The sequence below is a fragment of the Eurytemora carolleeae genome, unplaced genomic scaffold (genome assembly GCF_000591075.1).
Source record: "Eurytemora carolleeae unplaced genomic scaffold, Eaff_2.0 scaffold243, whole genome shotgun sequence".
Lineage (NCBI taxonomy): Eukaryota > Metazoa > Arthropoda > Copepoda > Calanoida > Temoridae > Eurytemora > Eurytemora carolleeae.
This window is the reverse complement of record NW_019396315.1, coordinates 39,537-61,089: the sequence shown is the minus strand read 5'-3', so window position 1 is coordinate 61,089 and position 21,553 is coordinate 39,537. Positions and strand designations below refer to the sequence as shown.

Sequence of the window (21,553 nt, the reverse complement as noted above, 5' to 3'; positions counted from 1 at the left end):
CCTAACCTTTTTGTAGAGAATTGTTTTGTTTGAACATAGCAATCCATCCCCAACAATGCATTTTATCATAAAAATATCCACCTAAGATTCACTTCAAATGTCAAAATGCAAAAAATTTCTTGCAATATTATCTAAATTTGCTTTTTGCTTGTGTCAGAGACGGAAATTAAATAGAACAGTTTTCTGTAGGTCGGTTTACAACTGAAGACGATTGAATTATGAATATCTTGCGGCATTTATTTACAGACCGTTTCCGTGTGTCAACGGCTGACGAAATACTTTTTAATTTTAACAGTGCAGTGAAAGGGAAATCATCATTTAAAGGTCATAGAAAAGATATAATTTTCAACACAGGAAATTGCTGATATTTTCCTAGTTTAATCTCCTGATATCCATCTTCAAAAATTCTCGCCCGCTTTACACAGGAATAATTTCATAATGAAAGACCTATGATCGCGCTACTTATTTTATAGGAAGATTATCTTTTTAAGTAAATTATTATCTGGTCTGTCCTAGAGAACGATTTTTGCCCCCCCCCCCCTCCTATCAATTTTGTACATGATTACTTTTTTTTATTATTATTTTAGGGTTAGGTTATGTTAAGACAATTTCTGGGGGTCAATTGCTGTGGCTAGGATAGACTAGGGGGCCTAGTGCTGCAGCTAGGACAGGCTAGGGGGCCGGGCGCTGCGGCCACATGACCAATTATATCCATGTGGTACATATGAGATCCATGTATAAAATTGATAGAAGAAGGAAGGGGGGGGGGCAATAATCATTCTCTAGGAAATTACCTTTTTATTTTACCTTTAAATCTAGAATTATGATTATTTCAGACTTTGCTCGGCGTATTTATACTTCGCCCGACAGGTAAAGCGTCAATTTGAAATTTCAATATTTATAAAATAAATTATAATAAATGAAAATAGCTAATTTTCTGGAAATTTTTAAAAAAATATGCTTCACAGTAATTTTTTTTAATCTACACTCTTTAAGCAAATTTAAATGCAGCTATAACATTTACAATAAGACTTAAATTTGCTCCTTTATTCAACATTTGTAACTCTTGTGTTTTAGAATGCCATCAAATATTTTAAATTTGCACTTCAAAAATTTGATAAAGACAACTAACTTATTTACAGCCCGATCTATAAAAAAAAATGCCTCAAAAAAATTAAGTGTGGCCCACAACAAAAAATATAACCCCCGTAGTTTAAAATAGATGCCCTTTTTATTTATTTTAGAAATGCCCTTATGTAAAAAATTGACACCCCAAAATAAAGATTTAAGATTTCCCATACGCAAAATTCACTAAAATGAAAAAAGCTCCTAAAAATCAAATATGCCCCAGAAAGAAGATTTCAGATCTCCCTAAACTAAATAAAATTTCCCCCCAAAATAAATTTGCCCCTAAAATATAAATAAAGATTTTTCCCACACAAATTTGCCCAAAACTGAATGAATGCCTCCCAAATATAAAATTTTCCCCAAAAATATCCTGAAGTGTTTGGTAGTTTTCATGGTTAGGTATAATACACTTTTTTCTCCCCCCCCCCCCCAAATATGTTTTTTTTGGGGGGGAAATAAAAATAATTGCCCTTTGCCCCCCCACCCCCTTGATGTCTAGTTGTGCGCCTGTGAATAAATAAAAATTGTCTTATAGGTTTAAAGTTGCTGAAAACTGGTTCAGTAAGAAGAAGCGTCACGTGGTAACTTTAACCAATTCAAACATGGCGCTCAGTCCAGAATCTGAAAAGCTTTTAGCTCCTCTAAGGGAAGCAGTCAAGGTAATTTTGTGAGGAAAAAAAATCTAGTCAAATCTGTCGGATATATTTATTTTCCCATTTAATTTATGCGCAGTAAGTAAAAAAGTCCTTTTTTATTCCTGCTGATCTGGTGTAATAAGTAATTTTTATAATCAAAGCTAAATTAGGGTTGCAATCTATCCTATTAATGACTGATTATTTTTCCCCCAGTAAATGGTCGAAAATTATTTATTGATAGAGAAATCAAATTTGGTTTGTCAGCTACTAGATGGGGGAAATATAATTCTCAGGAAAAAATAACAGGGCAGCTAGAAAGGAAGAAAATTGGGAAAAATGTATATCTGCATTATATTCATGATTAATCACTTCTTACTCGTTATTGTAATTTTTTTTTAAATATATAAACCTGCAAATTATATTATGGTCTATTGTAGATATTATTCCTTCCTGCGGTATCATGTATTATTTATGAAAACGGCCAATGCTAAAAATCTTGACTAAGCTGCCATGTAAAATATATATTATAATTATATTTAGGAGCAAGGAGATATTGTTAGACAGTTAAAAGAGAATAAAGCTCCCGAGCTAGAGGTACATATGTAAACATGAAACCTGAAAGGGACTGTGCCCCTCCGTACAAAGTTTTCTTTGTTAGCGCATTTTTACTGCAGGAAGACATAAAGAAATGATCATAATTGAAAATTTTTTAACCTAGGAAAACTTCAATATCTATATAGGTTTTAATCGTGAATTGGGTATTTCATCTTTGCATGTAGGATCACTTAAAGGTTTCATCTAGTTGCAACTGCAAGCTCAAAACCTTTAGAAAAGTTGTTCTTTGTTAATTTTATTTTAATATTTAACATGCAACCTACTGTCACTATATTATGTCATATTTTGCCACTTACCCTTGTCTGCAGTGCTTAGGGTTCATTTAACGTTTATGCGGATCCAGATCCTGATCTGGATACTGGATCCGCACTGGAAAAAAATGGATCCGGATCCCCAGGATTCACTGAACTTTTTTAACAAAAAATAATTTAAAATTTTTTTTCGCATATTGTTATCCTAAAACTTGATGAACCATTCAGAAATGAGGAAATCTTTATATCTCCCTTTTTTCAAAAGTTCAGATTTTGGTTTTAGGGGTAAACAAGTTTTTTTTTTGCAGTATTTGGTTGATATTTTACCCCTAGATCCGGATCCGTGGATCCGCACATTTTTGCGGATCCGGATCCAGAAAGCCAAAATCTTGTGGATCCAACGGATCCGGATCCTAAGCACTGCTTGTCTGTTAGTGTTCTTAATAATAGTATGTCTTATTTGTTCTTAGAATAATATTAAAATGTCAGAGTTATGCAAATTAAAAAAGCAAAAGCGACCTTCCTTACAAACCCGTGATATTAAATATATTTCGTCAAACTTATCAATATAATTTTATTACAAACTAGACAAAGTCCAAATTTACACCAGACGTCATTTATAAAAGGAGAAATAAAATTTTAAGCTTTGTTTTTAATACTTCAAAGACGAGAAATTTAACCATAAAATATTTTTCCTGTGAAACCTAAACTTGAAAGTTAGAAATGGAGTACAACTATAATGGGGGAATAATTAAAAAATCGGTAAATCATCAGAACTATGGATTGAAAGATTTGAATTTTCCGGATTTGTCTCTCCTTACGTCTGTTCCACGTATGTTAAACGTGTACATCTAGGTGAAGAAGGCTGTAGCAGAGCTGAAGACCAGGAAGAAGGTTCTGGAGGATAAGGAGCTGGCATTAAGACCTGAAATCGGAAAGGTCAGTTTCAATCAGTGCTTTTGATCCGGATCCGCAACAGTTTGACTTTGTGGATCCGGATCCAAGGTGAAAATACAATCCTAATAGCAAGAAGAAAAAAATTTTATCTGAAAACTAATATCAATGGTTAACAAATAAAAGATTATTAAATACTTCCTTATCCCTGACTGGTTCTGTTACGAGATTAAGTCGACTTTTTACATCATTTTATCAGCAGGTTTTCTTTTACCATAACCCTTTTTGTTTTCTAAAAATTCAGTTTTTTTCTTCTAAATTTAAAGGATTTAGATTATAATTTAAATTATTTTTAGTTTGACAGGAGTAAGATGGAGGATACTTTAAAGAGAAGATTTTTCTATGATCAATCCTTTGCAATCTATGGTGGAATAACTGGACAGTATGATTTCGGGTACTTTTTTATATATTTTTTTCATTTTTAGAATACATTGTCACTGAATGTGCTAAAAAAGCTTCAATTAAACACCTTTCAGACCTTTTTTTGAGCAACGTTGACTTAGAACTCCTAGTTTTTACATTTAGGGAAAGAATTAAATCTCGACTTTTTTCCTACTGATTGTGCTGCAAAAACTCACAAGTCTCTTTTTAAGAAAATCGTCAATTTTCTAAATTTTCAAATAAAGCTAGATTTTAAATCGCTAGTTAGGAATAGGTTAAAAGGTTTTCATATTGGATTGTTAAGGACATAAAAGTTATATTTTAATAATGTTTTGGTTGTCAAAAATCCGTGAAATGAATGAATGTTTATTTAAGGCCTATGGGGTGTGCCATGAAGGCAAATCTGCTGGCAGCTTGGAGACATCACTTTGTCCTTGAGGACCATATGCTCGAGGTAAAATTCCACTTTTTCGGAAATTATTACCGAGACATTGTTATCTCTTTCATATTTCATGGATGGTGAAGGCGAAAAGGATTGAAAAGGATTGGGATTGAAGTCTTACTATTTTCTTACATAATGAAGTAGTAATTGGATAGGATTGGGATTGGGATTGGGATTGGGATTGGAGTAGTGGGATGAGATGGGATTGGATTTTTATTCTTTTGTGATTTTTATGGATTTTTTAAATTTAAAATTATTTCTTTATCTGCCAGGTTGACTGCACAGTGTTGACCCCTGAACCCGTTCTAGTAGCTTCCGGTCACGTGGAACGGTTTGCTGATCTTATGGTTAAAGATCTCAAGAATGGTGAATGTTTTAGGTTGGTATTTTTCACAACAATTGCTTTAAAAAACTACGCTCTTCCCCCACAACAAAATTATATTTTCATTGGAGGCGTTGCATCAATGACATTTTTCAATATCTCAGTAAATAATGGTGTTAGCCGGTTCTACTTTTGCATGTATACTCATCTGATGCTCTAGGAACAGGATATGAGGTTAAATCTTCAATGTCTCCGTTCGGAGACCGGAGATATGGGATAAGGTACCTCCGTCGGCTCCGATTTTTTATCTCCGGCCCTAATGAACTTACAGAGCCCAAATTCAACACACATACACCTAAGGACCTATATAATTTAATAAAAAAAAATTGTTAAAAAAATTTCGTTTTTTTCTTGCAAAGACAGGGTGTCAAAAAACGGCATTTTTAAATTTTTTTAAAAATGTCTTTTTTGGGGGTCTTCCGATAAAAAATAACGAAAGAAAAAGGTTACAGAAAATGTTTTTAAAACTATTATGAATCTTTTTTAGAAAAGGCGGGTTTCAAAAAAATGTTTACATCACCCCCTACAGGGTGTCCCAAAAATATTTCCAACTCATTTTTGAATTTTTTTAGAGTTTTACTATCAATAATAGCGATAGCCGGTTCTAATTTTGCATATATACTAATCCGATATTCTAGGAACAGGATAAATAGTCAAATCTGTAATATCTCCGGGCATAAAGTACCTCTGATTTCTCTGATTTATCAACTCTGGATCCAATGGACTTACAGAACCCAAATTCAAAACACGAACACATTAGGATCTAAATGATTGAATAAAAAATAAATAATTTGTATTCTGTCCTTATACCTAACTATATCCATTAATTAATTAATAAAGCAGTCATTTTATGAAACAATCAATAATTCTATCAATCATTCATTTATTCCATCAATCAAGTATCAATCTATCTAGCATTTTGTTAATTCATCCTTCTTTCCAAAAAGCAGAAAAGTAATTTTCAATTTTTCAGGCTTTCACATGGTGTCAAAGAATTTTGTTTTCCAAAGTCGACGCCTCCGATTGCTCTGGTAATATATTAATGTGCACTGTAGTGTACAGACTGCAAATTCAAAAAATAAAATTGATTATGCTACAATAGCGTGTCACAATTTTTCGGGTTTCTATATTATATTTAAGTAGTAAAAAATTAGTCCATCAAAGATATCCAGCTGATGCTGGATAGGTAGGAGTTGGTGTCCGGGTTCTAGAAGGTTAACCCAGCGGTGTCTTGACCGCACAGATGCTGGATTGTGTGCTAACATTCCAGCCAAAGCAATTTCTATAAAAAATCATTCAATACACATAATTATAAATTATTGCTATTTTTGTTTTACATGTCGCCACATGTGAGTCTGGGGCCACTGTCCGGGCCCCAGACTTGTATGCCGTTGGACCTGAACGCGGTCCACAACAAAACATGATGATTCTTCGTAGGCTGTTCAACTTATAGCGAAAGGGGATTTAAAACTGGACCATCTCCAGTCCCAAGATAAGCGATTACAACTGTTCTGTTTACTCCACCACCCCTCATTATACTTGGTTTTTCTAAAATTCAAGATTCTTATTTAATAACGTCATTACTGTTTATTTAAATAAAGATATACATATTTTTATTAAAAAATAACTACTTCTAATTTTCTAACTTTTGGAGAAAATGTGAATATAAGTAAAATAATAAATAAGCTTATAAATGATCTTTTATTTTAAATACCCCCCCCCATCATCTGTAAGTGAAATATTTACTTCGATAAATACATTATTCAAATAATAGAAAAAACCTGGAATTATAAGGAGATTGCACGAGACCCAAGATTCGGCTCTAATATTCTGGTACGGGTTCAGCCTTCCCCAGATGTCGCCCAACAAAATTCCCCCTTGGGGATAACCTTGTTGTCTGAGAACATATCCTAAAGTTAAATATAAAGGTTAGTCTAACTTTTAGTTTTTAATGTATCAATAATTTCTTCTTATTATTTCGCACTTAAAAAAAGTGTAACGTGTAATTTATGACGACACTACATTCTAGAGTGGCATGTTCGAAACACAAGATTACACTGAAAAACCTTAGTCTGATCAATGATCAACAATGAGAGAATTGCTTATTTTTATGCTGAGAATTATATGCTGGGACACTTGAATGTAGATTTTTGGGTCACTAAAATATACTGAATACAAGTACAGTAATACCTCTCACAAAGTTAGGATTAACACTACAATTGTTGTTGTTCGTTTCCAGATCTGTATAAGGATTCTGAACCTGCTTCCATCTACAAAATAGAAAGAAAAAAAATGAAGAGAAACATAATAAGGTACGCCCAATAGTCGTCTAAAACCTACCTTATGTCTTTTTTAAGACATTCAGCAATATCCGCTGTAAATGATCCTGCACAAAGCTCATTTAGCTCCTCAAAAGTTATCGTAGATGAAGATTCATTTATACCTTATTCTATCTGTCCGGTTTTTGAAGAAAGACATCACTTCATTTCCTGTTCCTAGACCATCATACTACTACTTGAATACATTATTATTATTATTATTACTATGAATGCCTGATAGAAAGATAGGATGACGGAATAGATGAATGATTGATTGTTTGATAAAATGATTGATTGGTTTATTGAAAAACATATTTACCGAGACAGTTAGGTACAAGGACAGAATATAACTAATCTATATTTTGTTAAATCATTTAGGCCCTTGGGCTCTGTAAGTCAATTGTAGCCGGAGTCGAAAAATCGGAGCCATCGGAGGTTCCTTATCCTCTGAACGGAGATATTACTGGTTTGACCTTTTATCCTGTTCCTAGAATATCAGATTAGAATACATGCAAAAGTAAAACCGGCTAACACCATTATTGACGGTAAAACTCATAGAATTTAAAAAATGATTGGAAAATATTTTTAAGACACCCTGATGGTGATGGGCATTTTTTTAAAAGCACCTTTTCTGAAAAAGATTCATAATAGTTAAGGAAACATTTTCTGTACCCTTTTTCTTTCGTTATTTTTATCGGAAGACCCCAAAAAAAAACATTTAATAAAATGAAAAAATGCTGTTTTTAGCAAGAAAAAATCGAAATTTTTTTAAAAGAATTTTTTTTATTAAATTATATAGGTCCTTAGGTGTATGTGTGTTGAATTTGGGCTCTGTAAGTTCAATAGGGCCGGAGATAAAAAATCGGAGCCGACGGAGGTACTTTATCCTATATCTCCGGTCTCCGAACGGAGACATTGAAGATTTGATCTCATATCCTGTTCCTAGAGCATCAGATGAGTTTACATGCAAAATTAGAACCGGCTAACACTATAATTGATAGTAAAACTTTAAAAAATTCAAAAATGGGTGGGAAATATTTTTGGGACACCCTGTAGGGGGTGATGTGAACATTTTTTTGAAAACCGCCTTTTCTAAAAAAGATTCATAATAGTTTAAAAAACATTTTCTGTAACCTTTTTCTTTCGTTATTTTTTATCGGAAGACCCCCAAAAAAGACATTTTAAAAAAAATTTAAAAATGCCTTTTTTTGACACCCTGTCTTTGCAAGAAAAAATCGAAATTTTTTTTAAAGAATTTTTTTATTAAATTATATAGGTCCTTAGGTGTATGTGTGTTGAATTTGGGCTCTGTAGGTTCATTAGGGCCGGAGATGAAAAATCTGAGCCGACGGAGGTACCTTATCCCATATCTCCGGTCTCCGAACGGAGACATTGAAGATTTGATGTCTTATCCTGTTCCTAGAGCATCAGATGAGTATACATGCAAAAGTAGAACCGGCTAGCACCATTATTTACTGAGATATTGAAAAATGTCATTGATGCAACGCCTCCTTTAGAGTGGGCTTTTGAATTGACAATGATATTTTGTTTTATATAACGTAAAAAAATATAATATAAACGCCGAAATCTCAAATAACTTTTATTTTTTTTTGTTTACATAATGAAATGAACATTTTGAAATCTGGATCTGTAATTTAAACATTAAACCAATTCACAAACACAATATTTTGTCAAACTACTAAAACTTTTTAAAAAATAGTCGGAGAAGATGAGAGGAGATTGAATCCTGTTCTTAACTTTTTAATTATTTAGACTGGATCATCTGATTAAAGCACACTTGGAGAAGGTTTGTTCGGAGAAGAAGACGACAGCCGAGACCAAGGTAAGGATTCAAAATGGAATATTTGTGTATTTTCTTAAAAATGGTAAAATTTCATTTTATATCTGTGTTTTTGGCGCTCTGTAAATTACTCGGGATAAAAGTTTTATATTTTGCGGGCCATAAAAAAATGTTGGGATTTAAAAAAGAATTTAATGTTTTTGGATTTAACACCCTCTATTATGATATATATATAATTAAATTTAGGCTGAGTGCGCGGATATTGTGGTGAAGCTTGACGGATACAACAAGCAGGAGATGGCTGAGATCATGAAGAAGTTCAACGTTGTCTCACCCATCACAGGAAATGAATTATCAGGTAATTAAGCTTTCAGAATTCCATTTAATGCAGTGAACACTGAAACCCCGTGGACTGATTGTCGTCTTTGTTCATTCTTATTTTACATTAAATGTATTTTGTAACTGTTAGAACTGATATAATTCTAAACAAAATAGTCAAGAGTATCATTAAACCAAATATTGACTGTATCTTAAAATTAATTAGGATCTGAGTAATTGAAAATGTTAGAAAAAGTCTTTTTATTTTAGAACCAATCGAGTTCAATCTGATGTTCCAGACCAGTATTGGACCATCAGGACATATCAAGGGTTTCCTGAGACCTGAAACAGCTCAGGGTATATTCGTCAACTTCAAGAGGTTACTGGAGTTCAACCAGGTTAGCTACATGCAGGAGAAGACGGAATTAGATCAGTGTAGGACAGGATTAACTAATTTAACGGTTATTTTCCTACAGGATTCCAGTTTGTTATTTGTTTTTCTTAATCAGATTAAAGGGAGTGTCTGGCTCGACATTGTAGTTGAGCTGACAATGCATTGAATGCAGTATTGTAGAGACATTTTTAGGGCTCTTTTTAGACCTATCGGACGTTTTTAAGGTGCATATCTGTTCAGCAAGAGCGCAAATTCAATCTTTAAAATCCTCATAGATTGTTCATTTTGGAGGGATGATTTTGAGAATCGGTTTTTTAAAAATTATTCAATGGCGAGAAAAATGTAACAAATAAGTTGTTTAGAAACAGATTGAGAAAATTAAAATTAACTCTTATCATCGAAAATAACTGATCTTATTCAGTTAATAGTTTCAAGAATGTCTCGTTGTTCACAAACATTTTCTGTAGATTTTCTGCAATTTTAATTGAAAAGATAACATTTGAAGAATTTGAAGAAATCTGTGAACTTGTAAGGAATAAGAAATTTAATATAATGATGAAAGCAAATAATTGATTCCAACATTGATTTATTGACAAATTTCTATTGAGAAATATGTTCCTAAACATCCATTAAGTTTACTTAAGAATTTTTGTTACATTTTTCGTCGTTGTTTTTGAATAATTTTTAAAAAACCGATTCTCAATCATCTCACAAGAATTGACAATGAAGGTGGATTTTAAAATTGAATTTTTACTCTTGCTAAAAAAATAAGCACTGTAAAAACGTCGTGATAGGTCTCAAATGAATACTTAAAAATTCTCTACAAAACTGCATTCTGAGTTCAACCACCAAACATTGCCGGTCACTCCCTTTAAATTACAAAAATTTGATGTTGAAAATTATTTTTTACATTCTATTAATTTTTTATTTTTAGGGCAGATTACCGTTTGCTGCTGCTCAGATTGGAAATGCTTTTAGAAACGAGATTTCTCCTCGCTCTGGGCTCATTAGGGTCAGAGAGTTCACCATGGCGGAGATAGGTTAGTTCGATAATAAATAAGATTTGGTTTGGGGAGATTGATTGTTTGATTTATTCACTTATTCAAAGTTTCGATCTGGTCTTCTAATAACTCAAGTTTTATCGAAACTTGATCATTCAATGATTCGTTAATTAATTCATTCATTCATTTGATTGATTCATTGCTTTATTCATTGCTTTATTTATTGCATAATTCATTAATTTATTCATTGATTGTTTTATTTCTTTAGTTATTACTTCATTGCTTTATTCAATGCTTTACTCCAGTGCTTAGGATCCATTTAATTTTGATGTGGATCCGAATCCTGGATCCGCACTGGAAAAAATGGATCGGGATCCAGATCATGATTATTTCTTTAAGATTTACTGATTTTTTTTAACACAATTTTTATTCATTGATTCATTGCTTGATTCATTGCTTGATTCATTGCTTGATTCATTGCTTGATTCATTGCTTGATTCACTGCTTGATTCACCGCTTGATTCACTGTTTGATTCACTATTTGATTCATTGCTTGATTCATTGCTTAATTCATTTGATTGATTCATTGATTTTTTGATTCTATGGTTGATTCATTGCTTGATTCATCGCTTGATTCATTTGATTGATTTATTAATTGTTTGATTCTATGCTTGATTCATTGCTTGATTCATTGCTTTATTTATTGCTTGATTCATTGCTTTATTCATTGCTTGATTCACTGTTTGATACATTGCTTTATTCATTGCATGATTCATTGCTTGATTCATTGATTTATTCAATTGCTTGATTCATTGCTATATTCATTGCTTGATTCATTTGATTGATTAATTTGATTGATTCTATGCTTGATTCGTTACTTGATTTATTGCTTTATTTACTGCTTGATTCACTGCTTGATTCACTGCTTGATTCACTACTTAATTCACTGCTTGATTCACTACTTGATTCATTGCTTGACTCATTGCTTGACTAATTGTTCGATAAATTGATTCATTTCTTGATTTATTGTTTCATTCATTGCTTGATAAGTTCATTTGTTTTGCTGGTTGGCTCGCACATTCAATTGTTAAATACATAAAGCCCATGAACTAAACTTTTTCTAGAACATTTCTGTGATCCTGTGGACAAACTTCATCCTAAGTTTGCCAGCTGTGCGGATACTGAGATGACTCTTTACTCAGCCTGTGACCAGATGTCCGGTCAACCTGCTAAATTGATCAAGATAGGAGATGCTGTGAAACAAGGTAACCTTCACCTTGGTGTTTTCCTGAAAAATCATCCCCCCCTCCATTGCGATTTGTTAGGGTTTTATTCTTTACATAGGGGAAAATGAATAAATTTTTGGGTTAACAGTATTGAAAAGGGGGGGGGGGGAAATTTGCCCTTTGATGTCCAATTTTTCATTCTTTTTCCTCAGATCTCAAAAATTCATTTTCCCCGATTACTCTTAAAAATATACAAGCAACCCTGTTATTTTTCTAAAAAATATTAACTATTTGCTTAGGTAATTCTCGTAATTTTTTTACATTTTTTGGCTTTTCTATTTTGGTCTAATCTTTTTTTTATTTCGGTCTTAAAACCGAATCAGCTAGTTAAAACTGTAGTTTACCATTTTTCTTTCAGTTTGTTCAATATGATATTATTATAGTTAAATCTAAACGTACGTTCTTGTTGTTCAGGTGTTGTAAACAATGAGACCCTTGCCTACTTTATGGTTCGGATTCAGAAGTTCTTGATCAAGGTCGGAGCTGATGGAACCAGGCTCAGATTCAGACAGGGATACCAATATTTTATTTAAATATTTAGACAGGGATACCAATATTTTATGTGAAGATTCAGACAGGGATTCCAATATTTTATTTAAAAATTAAGACAGGGATTCCAATATCTTGCTTAAAGATTCAGACAGAGATTCCAATATCTTATTTAAGATTTAGACAGGGATACCGATAAGATTCAGACAGGGATACCAATATTCTATTTAAAGATTCAGACAGGGTTACCAATATTTTATTAAGATTCAGACAGGGATACCAATATCTTACTTAAAGATTCAGACAGGGATACCAATATTTTATTTAAGATTCAGACAGGGATACCAATATTTTATTTAAGAGTCAGACAGGGATGCCAAAAATCAAAATATTATCAAAGACGTTTATTCAAGGCCGGATACGTAATCATTTTAACTCAAGATGCATTCTATATTAATTTTATAAAATTTTAAGTTAAGATTGTTGAGTCGGGTAGCCCGGCCCAAATTGGTTCAAGAAGTTAAACCTGGCCTGGGTACATTATGATATAAATCGGAGATATAATATTTGATTCTAAACTGTAGAACTAGACAAAATATTGATGTTCTACAGCATATGGGAAATGAGATGGCTCACTACGCCTGTGATTGCTGGGACGCAGGTATTTCATTTCTAAAATATTTATGTTATTAAGATCCAGGTTACGATCCAGGATAGTTTTAAGACTAATAATTATATATGTTTAGAGCTTTTGACGTCCTACGGATGGGTAGAGTGTGTAGGATGTGCCGATAGGTAACTATTCTTGCCCTTTGTTATCATTCACTCGACTGTTCTTAACACTCGTTAATTCTTGATCTACAGTATCTCATTAAATTGTTTTGTTAGATAATATTTTTCATTCATCTTATTCATTTAAAAATATATTCCTATTGTTTTCAGTTTTGGTTATTTACGCATTTATTCCTTAATGTCCTGCTCATTTTCTATTTTTCGAATTCGTTTTATAACCTTGGTGCTACACTTAAAGGGACTGTCCTTGTTACTCTACATTATAAAGATGGCATGTCAGATTAGAAAAATGTACCTTAAAAGCCTTGTCTGATGAGATAAAAATGTGTAGCTTATAATATTGGATTTTCTTTGCAAGTGATTTGCGAGTTTCTTGCTACAGGAACGACGGCATAATTTGTCAGAATAAAACTCGTGTTGAGACAGAAAATAAAACACGTGTTAAGGTAGAAAATAAAACACTAAGGTAGAAAATAAAACACGTGTTAAGGTAGAAAATAAAACACGTAAAGGCAGAAAAAGGACGATATCTATAGATGGAGGGCCACTTAGAAATTACAACAATTTAGAATTATTTAAAATATTTATCAAGGTCCGCCTATGACCTGACCCAGCACACTAAAGCTACCGGAGTAAAACTGTGTGCTGAGAAGAAACTACCTGCTCCTATTAAACAATCTGTAACAGAGATAGTTCCAAACAAGGGACCTATCGGTAAAGCCTTTAAGAAGGTGAGTCAGTCATACCAATGTTAGTTGGTTTGTTTGAAGATCGAATTATATTCTATTTAAGAACGGAATTATTTGACAGATATGATTGAAGTGATCGGATAATATTCTATTTAAGAACAGAATTATTTGACAGATATGATTGAAGTTATCGGATAATATTCTATTTAAGAACAGAATTATTTGACAGATATGATTGAAGTTATCGGATAAATTTTGTTGAATTGAATTAAATGTATTAATTTTGATGGATTTGATTAATCGGATTAATTTCGTAGAATTTGGATTAATTGGATTAAATTAAATGAATTGTCTATATTTAAATAAATATTCAGGAAGCTAAGACGATTACAGAGTTGTTATCTAATCTATCCCTGGAGGATATTGAGAAGATGGAAGCAGAACTCAAGGTATAGTTACAACAGTGCTCTCTTGACTTGACTTGTGCAAAACCTTCCTGATAAAAACTAATTGCAAAGTTCATATCTTATTCTCCTCGGTCCTAGTGAACAGTATGTTTTGTTTTTTTATTTATTTTAAAAAATTTATCTTTACTCTATATATTTTTAGACCGGAGAAGCTACTCTTACTCTTGAGGGATCAGAAGTAAGTTTTTTTCTGTTTGTGTTCTGAGGTTTACACTTTTGTGTAATATAGTGCGTTTTGTAACGCCTGATCTAAATATCCTCTGTGAAAGCTTAAATTGAGGGAAAAGTGCTTCCTCAATTTTAATTAATCCCTTACGGGGAAAAAAAGTCCATTAGGAATATAATTTTTGTACAGGTATCCGCCACAAAATCATCCTTTTTGTCGACAATGAAGTTCCCTGATCCGTCGACAATTGAAGGATTAATCCATCTTGACAATTATTTGCTCGACAAGAGTTATATTGTCGGTGTCGAACCTACCCAGGCTGATGTGGAAATATTTGAGAAAGTTTCTCAAAACTCTGTGAAAAAGTATGAAAATATTAGTCGCTGGTTTAGCCACATGAAATCTCTCTCCTCTGAGTTTAAGAGTTTGAAAGGATTTGAGGATCCTGGTTCTAATTCAAGCTCTTCCAGTTCAAATCTACGGAAGGTAGAAGATTGTGAATGCTTTCTCCCTTTTTTTGCTTCCAGGACTGCAAAACTTAGTTTTGTTTTCAAATTATCTTTTTTTAGTTTGCTTTCTGCTTGTTTCTTCTCACACATTAGGTTATGTTAAGTTACAGAAAGTTTTAACACATTATTTTAACGTTCTAGGACAATTTTCAAAAAATATTGTCAGGACAAAATCGGATTTTTTTTTTGACATTTGTCTACAGAAGTATTTCATCGATAAAAATAAAGCAAGTTGAGGGTCTGAGGCATAGATGTTTTCAGCTCATGTCTAGTTTACTAATCTCGGGAGTATTTATTCGAAATTTAATTCTAACTACTGGTTTCTCCTATAAATATCAAGACAATTTTTTCTTAGTTTAAGAAAGTGTCACCATGTCAATTGCATAGTTTAGTTTTTTGTTTGAAGCGTAATTTGTGCTATGAAAATAGATAATGTTTTTCCTGGATTTTTTGTACATTTTTTCTAGATCACATACCTTTGATTGATTTAGTTGGATAATTTTTTTTGACTGATATTTTCATTAGTATAGCTTAGCTTTTTTATTTTAACTCCTTAAGGATAAGGATATGCATGCTAAAGAACCCGTGTCAAGTAAGACATTTTGTAATATCTCTTTCAATATTAATAGCAGCTGGTTCTATTTTTGAACGTAGACTCATATAATTTGTTAGGAGAAGGATATGAAGTCAGATTGTCGATATCTCTTTCCGGAGTCTTGGAACCTCTGAAAAGTGACCTCCGTCGGCTCCGATTTTTTATCTCCGGCCTCGTCAAATTATATGAGTCTACGTTCAAAAATAGAACCGGCTGCTATTAATATTGAAAGAGATATTACAAAATGTCTTACTTGACACGGGTTCTTTATCATCATATCTTTATATAAAGAAGCTATATTTGTTAGTTTGTTTATCTTGGTATCTGTTCTGATATACGATCATTATTAATATTACCTGAAATGGTATCTGTTTAGGTTAAACTAAACTCTGAAATGGTTTCTGTTTAGGGTAAACTTAACTCTGAAATGGTTTCTGTTTAGGTTAAACTGAACTGTGAAATGGTTTCTGTTTAGGTTAAACTGAACTCTGAAATGGTTTCTGTTTAGGTTAAACTGAACTCTGAAATGTAGGTTAAACTAAACTCTGAAATGGTTTCTGTTTAGGGTAAACTGAACTCTGAAATGGTTTCTGTTTAGGTTAAACTGAACTCTGAAATGGTTTCTGTTTAGGTTAAACTGAACTCTGAAATGATTTCTGTTTAGGTTAAACTAAACTCTGAAATGGTTTCTGTTTAGGGTAAACTGAACTCTGAAATGATATCTGTTTAGGTTAAACTGAACTCTGAAATGGTATCTGTTTAGGTTAAACTGAACTCTGAAATATTATCTGTTTAGGTTAAACTAAACTCTGATATTGTTTCTGTTTAGGTTAAACTGAACTGTGAAATGGTTTCTGTTTAGGGTAAACTGAACTCTGAAATGGTTTCTGTTTAGGTTAAACTGAACTTTGAAATGGTTTCTGTTTAGGTTAAACTGAACTCATGGTTTCTGTTTAGGTTAAACTGCACTCTGATATTGTTTCTGTTTAGGTTAAACTGAACTCCGAAATGGTTTCTGTTTAGGTTAAACTGAACTCATGGTTTCTGTTTAGGTTAAACTGCACTCTGATATTGTTTCTGTTTAGGTTAAACTGAACTGTGAAATGGTTTCTGTTTAGGTTAAACTAAACTCTGAAATGGTTTCTGTTTAGGTTAAACTGAACTCTGAAATGGTTTCTGTTTAGGTTAAACTGAACTCAGATATTGTTTCTGTTTAGGTTAAACTGAACTCTGAAATGGTTTCTGTTTAGGTTAAACTGAACTCTGAAATGGTTTCTTTTTAGGTCAAACCGAACTCCGAAATGGTTTCTGTTTAGGTTAAACTGAACTCATGGTTTCTGTTTAGGTTAAACTGCACTCTGATATTGTTCCTGTTTAGGTTAAACTGCACTCTGATATTGTTTCTGTTTAGGTCAAACTGAACTCTGAAATGGTTTCTGTTTAGGTTAAACTGAACTGTAATGATATCTGTTTAGGTTAAACTGAACCTGAAATGGTATCTGTTTAGGTTAAACTGAACTGTGAAATGATATCTGCTTAGGTTAAACTGAACTCTGAAATGGTATCTGTTTAGGTTAAACTGAACTGTGAAATGGTATCTGTTAAGGTTAAACTGAACTGTGAAATTATATCTGTTTAGGTTAAACTGAACTGTGAAATGATATCTGTTTAGGTTAAACTGAACTCTGAAATGATATCTGTTAAACGTTATGAGAAAACTGTTCATGTAGAGGAGATAACCCCGTCCGTCATTGGTAATCTTTTATACAAGTATCCGGGGAAAAAAGAACAAATTAATGTTTTTTATCAACTTAGTTTCAAGTGTTATGTCTCGTTTAGCTACAAGGGAGAATTCCATTAATTTACACTTATCTTCTAAAAATATTCTCAATTTTTTTTCAAATATCTATTGAGCTCAAGAGTATATCGAAACGATTTCCTTAATTCATTCTATATATTAACCCAGTTTGCTCATGATTGTATTCGATTATAATTATACTTTTGTAGAACCGTCTTTCGGTATTGGTCGAATCATGTATTCGATCTTCGAGCACAACTTCAAGGTTAGGGACGGTAAGTCAACTTATTCCTTTTTTTTTGGGGGGGGGGAGATAATAATAAATTTAAACTTTTAAGTAGGGTTATATATTATTTGAGCTGGGAACTTTAGCGTTTACTATTCATAATCCTGATAGTTTGATCTCAATATCCATAGTGGGCACATTCTCTTGATTTTGGATATAAGAACTGGTTGTATGCAAAATCCCTTGGCTTCTGATTGGCTGTTTGTTCGATACTTTCACGGCTTGTCGAACACAGATTATATGAATAATGAAGATTGAGATCAAGCATTGATATCAATAACAACTATACAAGAGTTCCTACCTAAGAACAATTCTATCCGCGTCTTCAAGAAGAATTTTCTTGGGTTTCCCCATAACTTTAGCTCTTAGTGAAAATAATATAATTTTTGAGAGATGTATCAAGCAGAGGTTTACTAAAAATTGATGTGATAGTTTTCATTTTCATCTTAAAAAAAGGCCTATTTTGTATCATACACATTACACACACCCCTGCTTTAAGACATATTTGCATATTGGATTCCTTAATTTTATCCCTTATCACTTATTAGAAGTAACGTTTAAATTAAAAATTACACTTTTCGTATTTTTAGGAGATGAGCAGAGAACTTACTTTTCCCTTCCTCCTGTCATTGCTCCACTGAAGGTAAGTAAACTTGTTATTACAAAAACACCGAGAAGTTTCTAATTTTCCTTATTTTATCCAATATTTTTCATGACAAATATCATATCATCTTTTTTACAGTTATTCATATCACTTCCTTCTCCCATAGTTTTCCGTTTTCTAATTTCTAACATTTTCTTCTTTGAGACCAAAAATATTCTTTTTCAAATTTAAAGTTTTGATTTGTCGACCATTATTTATTTCCGCAAAAAAAATTTTCCTGTTTTCAAGAGATTAATCATAATTTTCATGGATTTACTAACAATCCTTAGCTATTTGATTTGATTTGAACGTGGATATCATATTCTAGTGCTCTGTGCTCCCACTCTCAAACAATCCTGAGTTCTCTCCTCTTGTTGCTGATATCAGTAGCAAACTCACTGAGTCAGATGTTTCCCACAGGTATTTCAACAGTCCATGAATTCAGCTCAGCTCTGCAAAAACCTCAGTCACAAAACATGGTTTTTCTAAGAAGGGACAGTAAATAATCTATTTTTATTTGATAGACAAAAATATGGGAATTTAGTAACGATATTAGCATATTCTTCATTTTTGAAGTAGTAAATAAAGTAAGGTTTAAATATTATAAATATTGTATTAGCTATCTCTAGATTGAAACTTTGAACATTTTATTTACTTCTAAAAATTTTAGGATTGACGACAGCTCAGGATCTATCGGTAAACGGTACGCCAGGACGGACGAGGTCGCAATCCCGTTCGGTATCACAGTTGACTTCGACAGTCTCAAGGTAGGTTTTTAGATCCGTTTCATAATTTTCCGATTGTAGAAAACAAACATTTTCAGATGATTTGTTCACATTATTATTCACTCCCCGTTTATTTATTTTGATTGTTATTTAACTTCTGTATTATTTTCTTGAGTCTTTTATTTTTGAATAAACAGTATCATTTAAAGAATCTAAAATTCTCAAAAGTAAATAAAGATTTTTTCTTATTATGGCAGGACGGACATTCCACGCAAACTTTAATAAATTCCCCCTTTTTGTTTGAATGTCAGTTAAAAATATAATAATTAGGCCCCGCACACGGTGACTCTGAGAGAAAGAGATACAACCATGCAAGTTAGAATTGAAGTTGACAAGGTTAGTTTGGAATGATAAACATAATTAAACTAGAAATTCAAGGCGCTTCGCGTCCTTCTTTCTAGCCTTAGAGGGCGCTTCGCGCCCATCTCCTAAATTAATTGTGAACATGTTCTCTTTGTGTACATCGTAAAACAAAACAAAAATAATTCGCGGATTTTCAAAATTTAAAAAAATATAATGACGATCGAATTTTGATGGAGACAAATATTTGAAATTTTGATGATTCATAAACCTTCCCTGGAGTCCCTAGATGTCCCACAAAAAATTTGGGCCCGATCGGTTCAGCCGTTTTGACGTTTATTGGATACAAACAGACAGACAAACAGACAAGCCAAATTTATATATAGATAACGATGACAAAAAATGTAAACTAAATTCTACAGTAGACTAATTAGTTATTCAGGAAAAGGTTGAGAAAATAAAAATTAATCTGATCATCGAAAATAAGTAATCTTATTTAATTATTAGTTTCTATATTCTCTGATTATTCACAAATATTTTCTGCAGATTTTCTGGAAATTTTATTGAAAAGACGACATTTGAAGATTTTGTAGAAATCTGCAAACAAATTCATAGAAAATAAGAAATTTAATATAATGATGAAAACGAAATGATTAATTCTAACTTCGATTTATTGACAAATTTCTTTTGAATATGTTCCTAAACATCTAATTAGATTACTGTATAATTTTTACTTTATTTTTCGTCGTCGTTATCAAATATTTTTTTTTAAAAACCGAATCTGAAAACGTACCCACCCAAATTCATGATTTTGAACATCGACTTTGCACTCAAACTTAGTAATTATACATCTTGGATACGTTTTATATGTCTCAAATGAAAGAATTTGTCCACAATACTGCATACTCAGTTGAACTACTTTACATAGCCGGTCTGTCCCTTTAAATGAAATTAGTATTGACACAGAAATGAAAGAAAAGAAATGATAATTGATTGAAAAAAAAACAGATGAATTAATGCAACATTTTACACCTTCCCTTACTCTTTGTATATATATTTATTAAAAACCCAAATAAGCTTCAAGCAGGAATTTTAATTAGGCTTTTAAAAATTTGGCTGATAAATTTATTGCTAATAGGATGATAATAATTCTGTTTAGGTTGGGGAGACTTTAAGACATCTGTCTACTGGACGGATTTCCTGGGAGAAAGTGACCCAACAGTTTCCAAAGTTTGAGGCTCAGGAGACAAAATCCTAATCTTGAACCTTGGAATAAAAAAAGGTCCTTGAAGCTGAACCTGAACCTGAGTTATTAAACAAAACCTGATCCTTGGAGCAGAAATTGATCCTTGGAGCTGAACTTGCTCCATGGAGCTAAACCTGATTCTTGGAGCTGAACCTGATCCATGGAGCTAAACATGATCCTTGGAACTGAACCTGATCCTTGGAACAGATTTATTCAGAACCTGATTCTTGGAGCTGGACCTGATCCTTGGAACAGATTTATTCAGAACCTGATTCTTGGAGCTGAACCAAACCATTTCACAATTTGTTTATACCTTGTGAGTTAGTTCTAGGCAAATATCCTGGTAAAGATACATTACTGTTACGTGTTTAATTTTTTACCAAACTATGTAATCTTGAAAAACTTCAATAAAATTTGTTTTCATTATTTATTAGATATTATGTCTCTTTTTATGAAAAAGTCAAGTTAATATACCTGGAAGCTATGTTAAACTATTAAACTTAAACTTTTATTAATTTAGGTTAAAGAATCCCTAAAATATTATGGAAACTTCCATAAATAGTGTTCACTGTTTATTGTAGTTTCTGGCATGTGTTTACATTCCTCCTAAAAACTGAAGTACAATTAATTCTAAGTAAGTTTCTGTCATATTCCTTTCCTGGGGGGGGGGGGGGGATATAATATGGAAATGAGGAACCAATGTGGGTAAAAATAAATAAATAAATTATTTTATTATATGGGTTACACAATAAACATTGGCGTCCGCTAAATACAAGTCTAAGCATTGTTTATTTAGGAAAATTACAGATTGAGATCAAAATCGGAGAAGAAATAAAATTTCTTAAGGGACTTTTAATAATTTCATGTGCACCAAGCTAGATG

General features: G+C 32.4%; 1 protein-coding gene and 2 long non-coding RNA genes across 5 annotated transcripts; 2 read left to right on the top strand and 1 right to left on the bottom strand.

Annotated features, from left to right (window-relative positions):
* Positions 1 to 254: 254 nt before the first annotated feature.
* Positions 255 to 21,104, top strand: LOC111700754 (glycine--tRNA ligase). Of its 3 annotated transcripts, none has more exons than XM_023471790.1 (27): positions 255 to 324; positions 837 to 870; positions 1,664 to 1,787; positions 2,304 to 2,357; positions 3,485 to 3,568; positions 3,880 to 3,977; positions 4,340 to 4,418; positions 4,679 to 4,785; positions 8,880 to 8,949; positions 9,154 to 9,265; positions 9,496 to 9,623; positions 10,554 to 10,659; positions 11,745 to 11,885; positions 12,321 to 12,418; positions 13,008 to 13,056; positions 13,142 to 13,190; positions 13,780 to 13,918; positions 14,251 to 14,325; positions 14,486 to 14,521; positions 14,699 to 14,995; positions 17,286 to 17,367; positions 17,621 to 17,686; positions 18,288 to 18,340; positions 18,669 to 18,760; positions 19,011 to 19,107; positions 19,396 to 19,461; positions 20,585 to 21,104. In XM_023471790.1, exons 3-27 carry the CDS (start codon positions 1,731 to 1,733, stop codon positions 20,681 to 20,683), a joined length of 2,334 nt encoding a protein of 777 aa, XP_023327558.1. In that variant the 5' UTR covers positions 255 to 324; positions 837 to 870; positions 1,664 to 1,730; the 3' UTR covers positions 20,684 to 21,104. The 3 variants fall into 3 exon arrangements, with proteins under 3 accessions (XP_023327558.1, XP_023327559.1, XP_023327560.1); XM_023471792.1 differs by lacking the exon at positions 255 to 324 and adding an exon at positions 381 to 425; XM_023471791.1 differs by lacking the exon at positions 14,699 to 14,995.
* Positions 6,570 to 7,490, bottom strand: LOC111700757 (uncharacterized). The gene is made up of 2 exons (XR_002765046.1): positions 6,979 to 7,490; positions 6,570 to 6,698 (listed from the first exon to the last, which is right to left on the bottom strand). It is a non-coding gene; the product is annotated as an uncharacterized LOC111700757 (long non-coding RNA).
* LOC111700758 (uncharacterized) lies at positions 6,625 to 7,570 on the top strand. The gene is made up of 3 exons (XR_002765047.1): positions 6,625 to 6,716; positions 7,028 to 7,100; positions 7,485 to 7,570. It is a non-coding gene; the product is annotated as an uncharacterized LOC111700758 (long non-coding RNA).
* Positions 21,105 to 21,553: the final 449 nt, after the last annotated feature.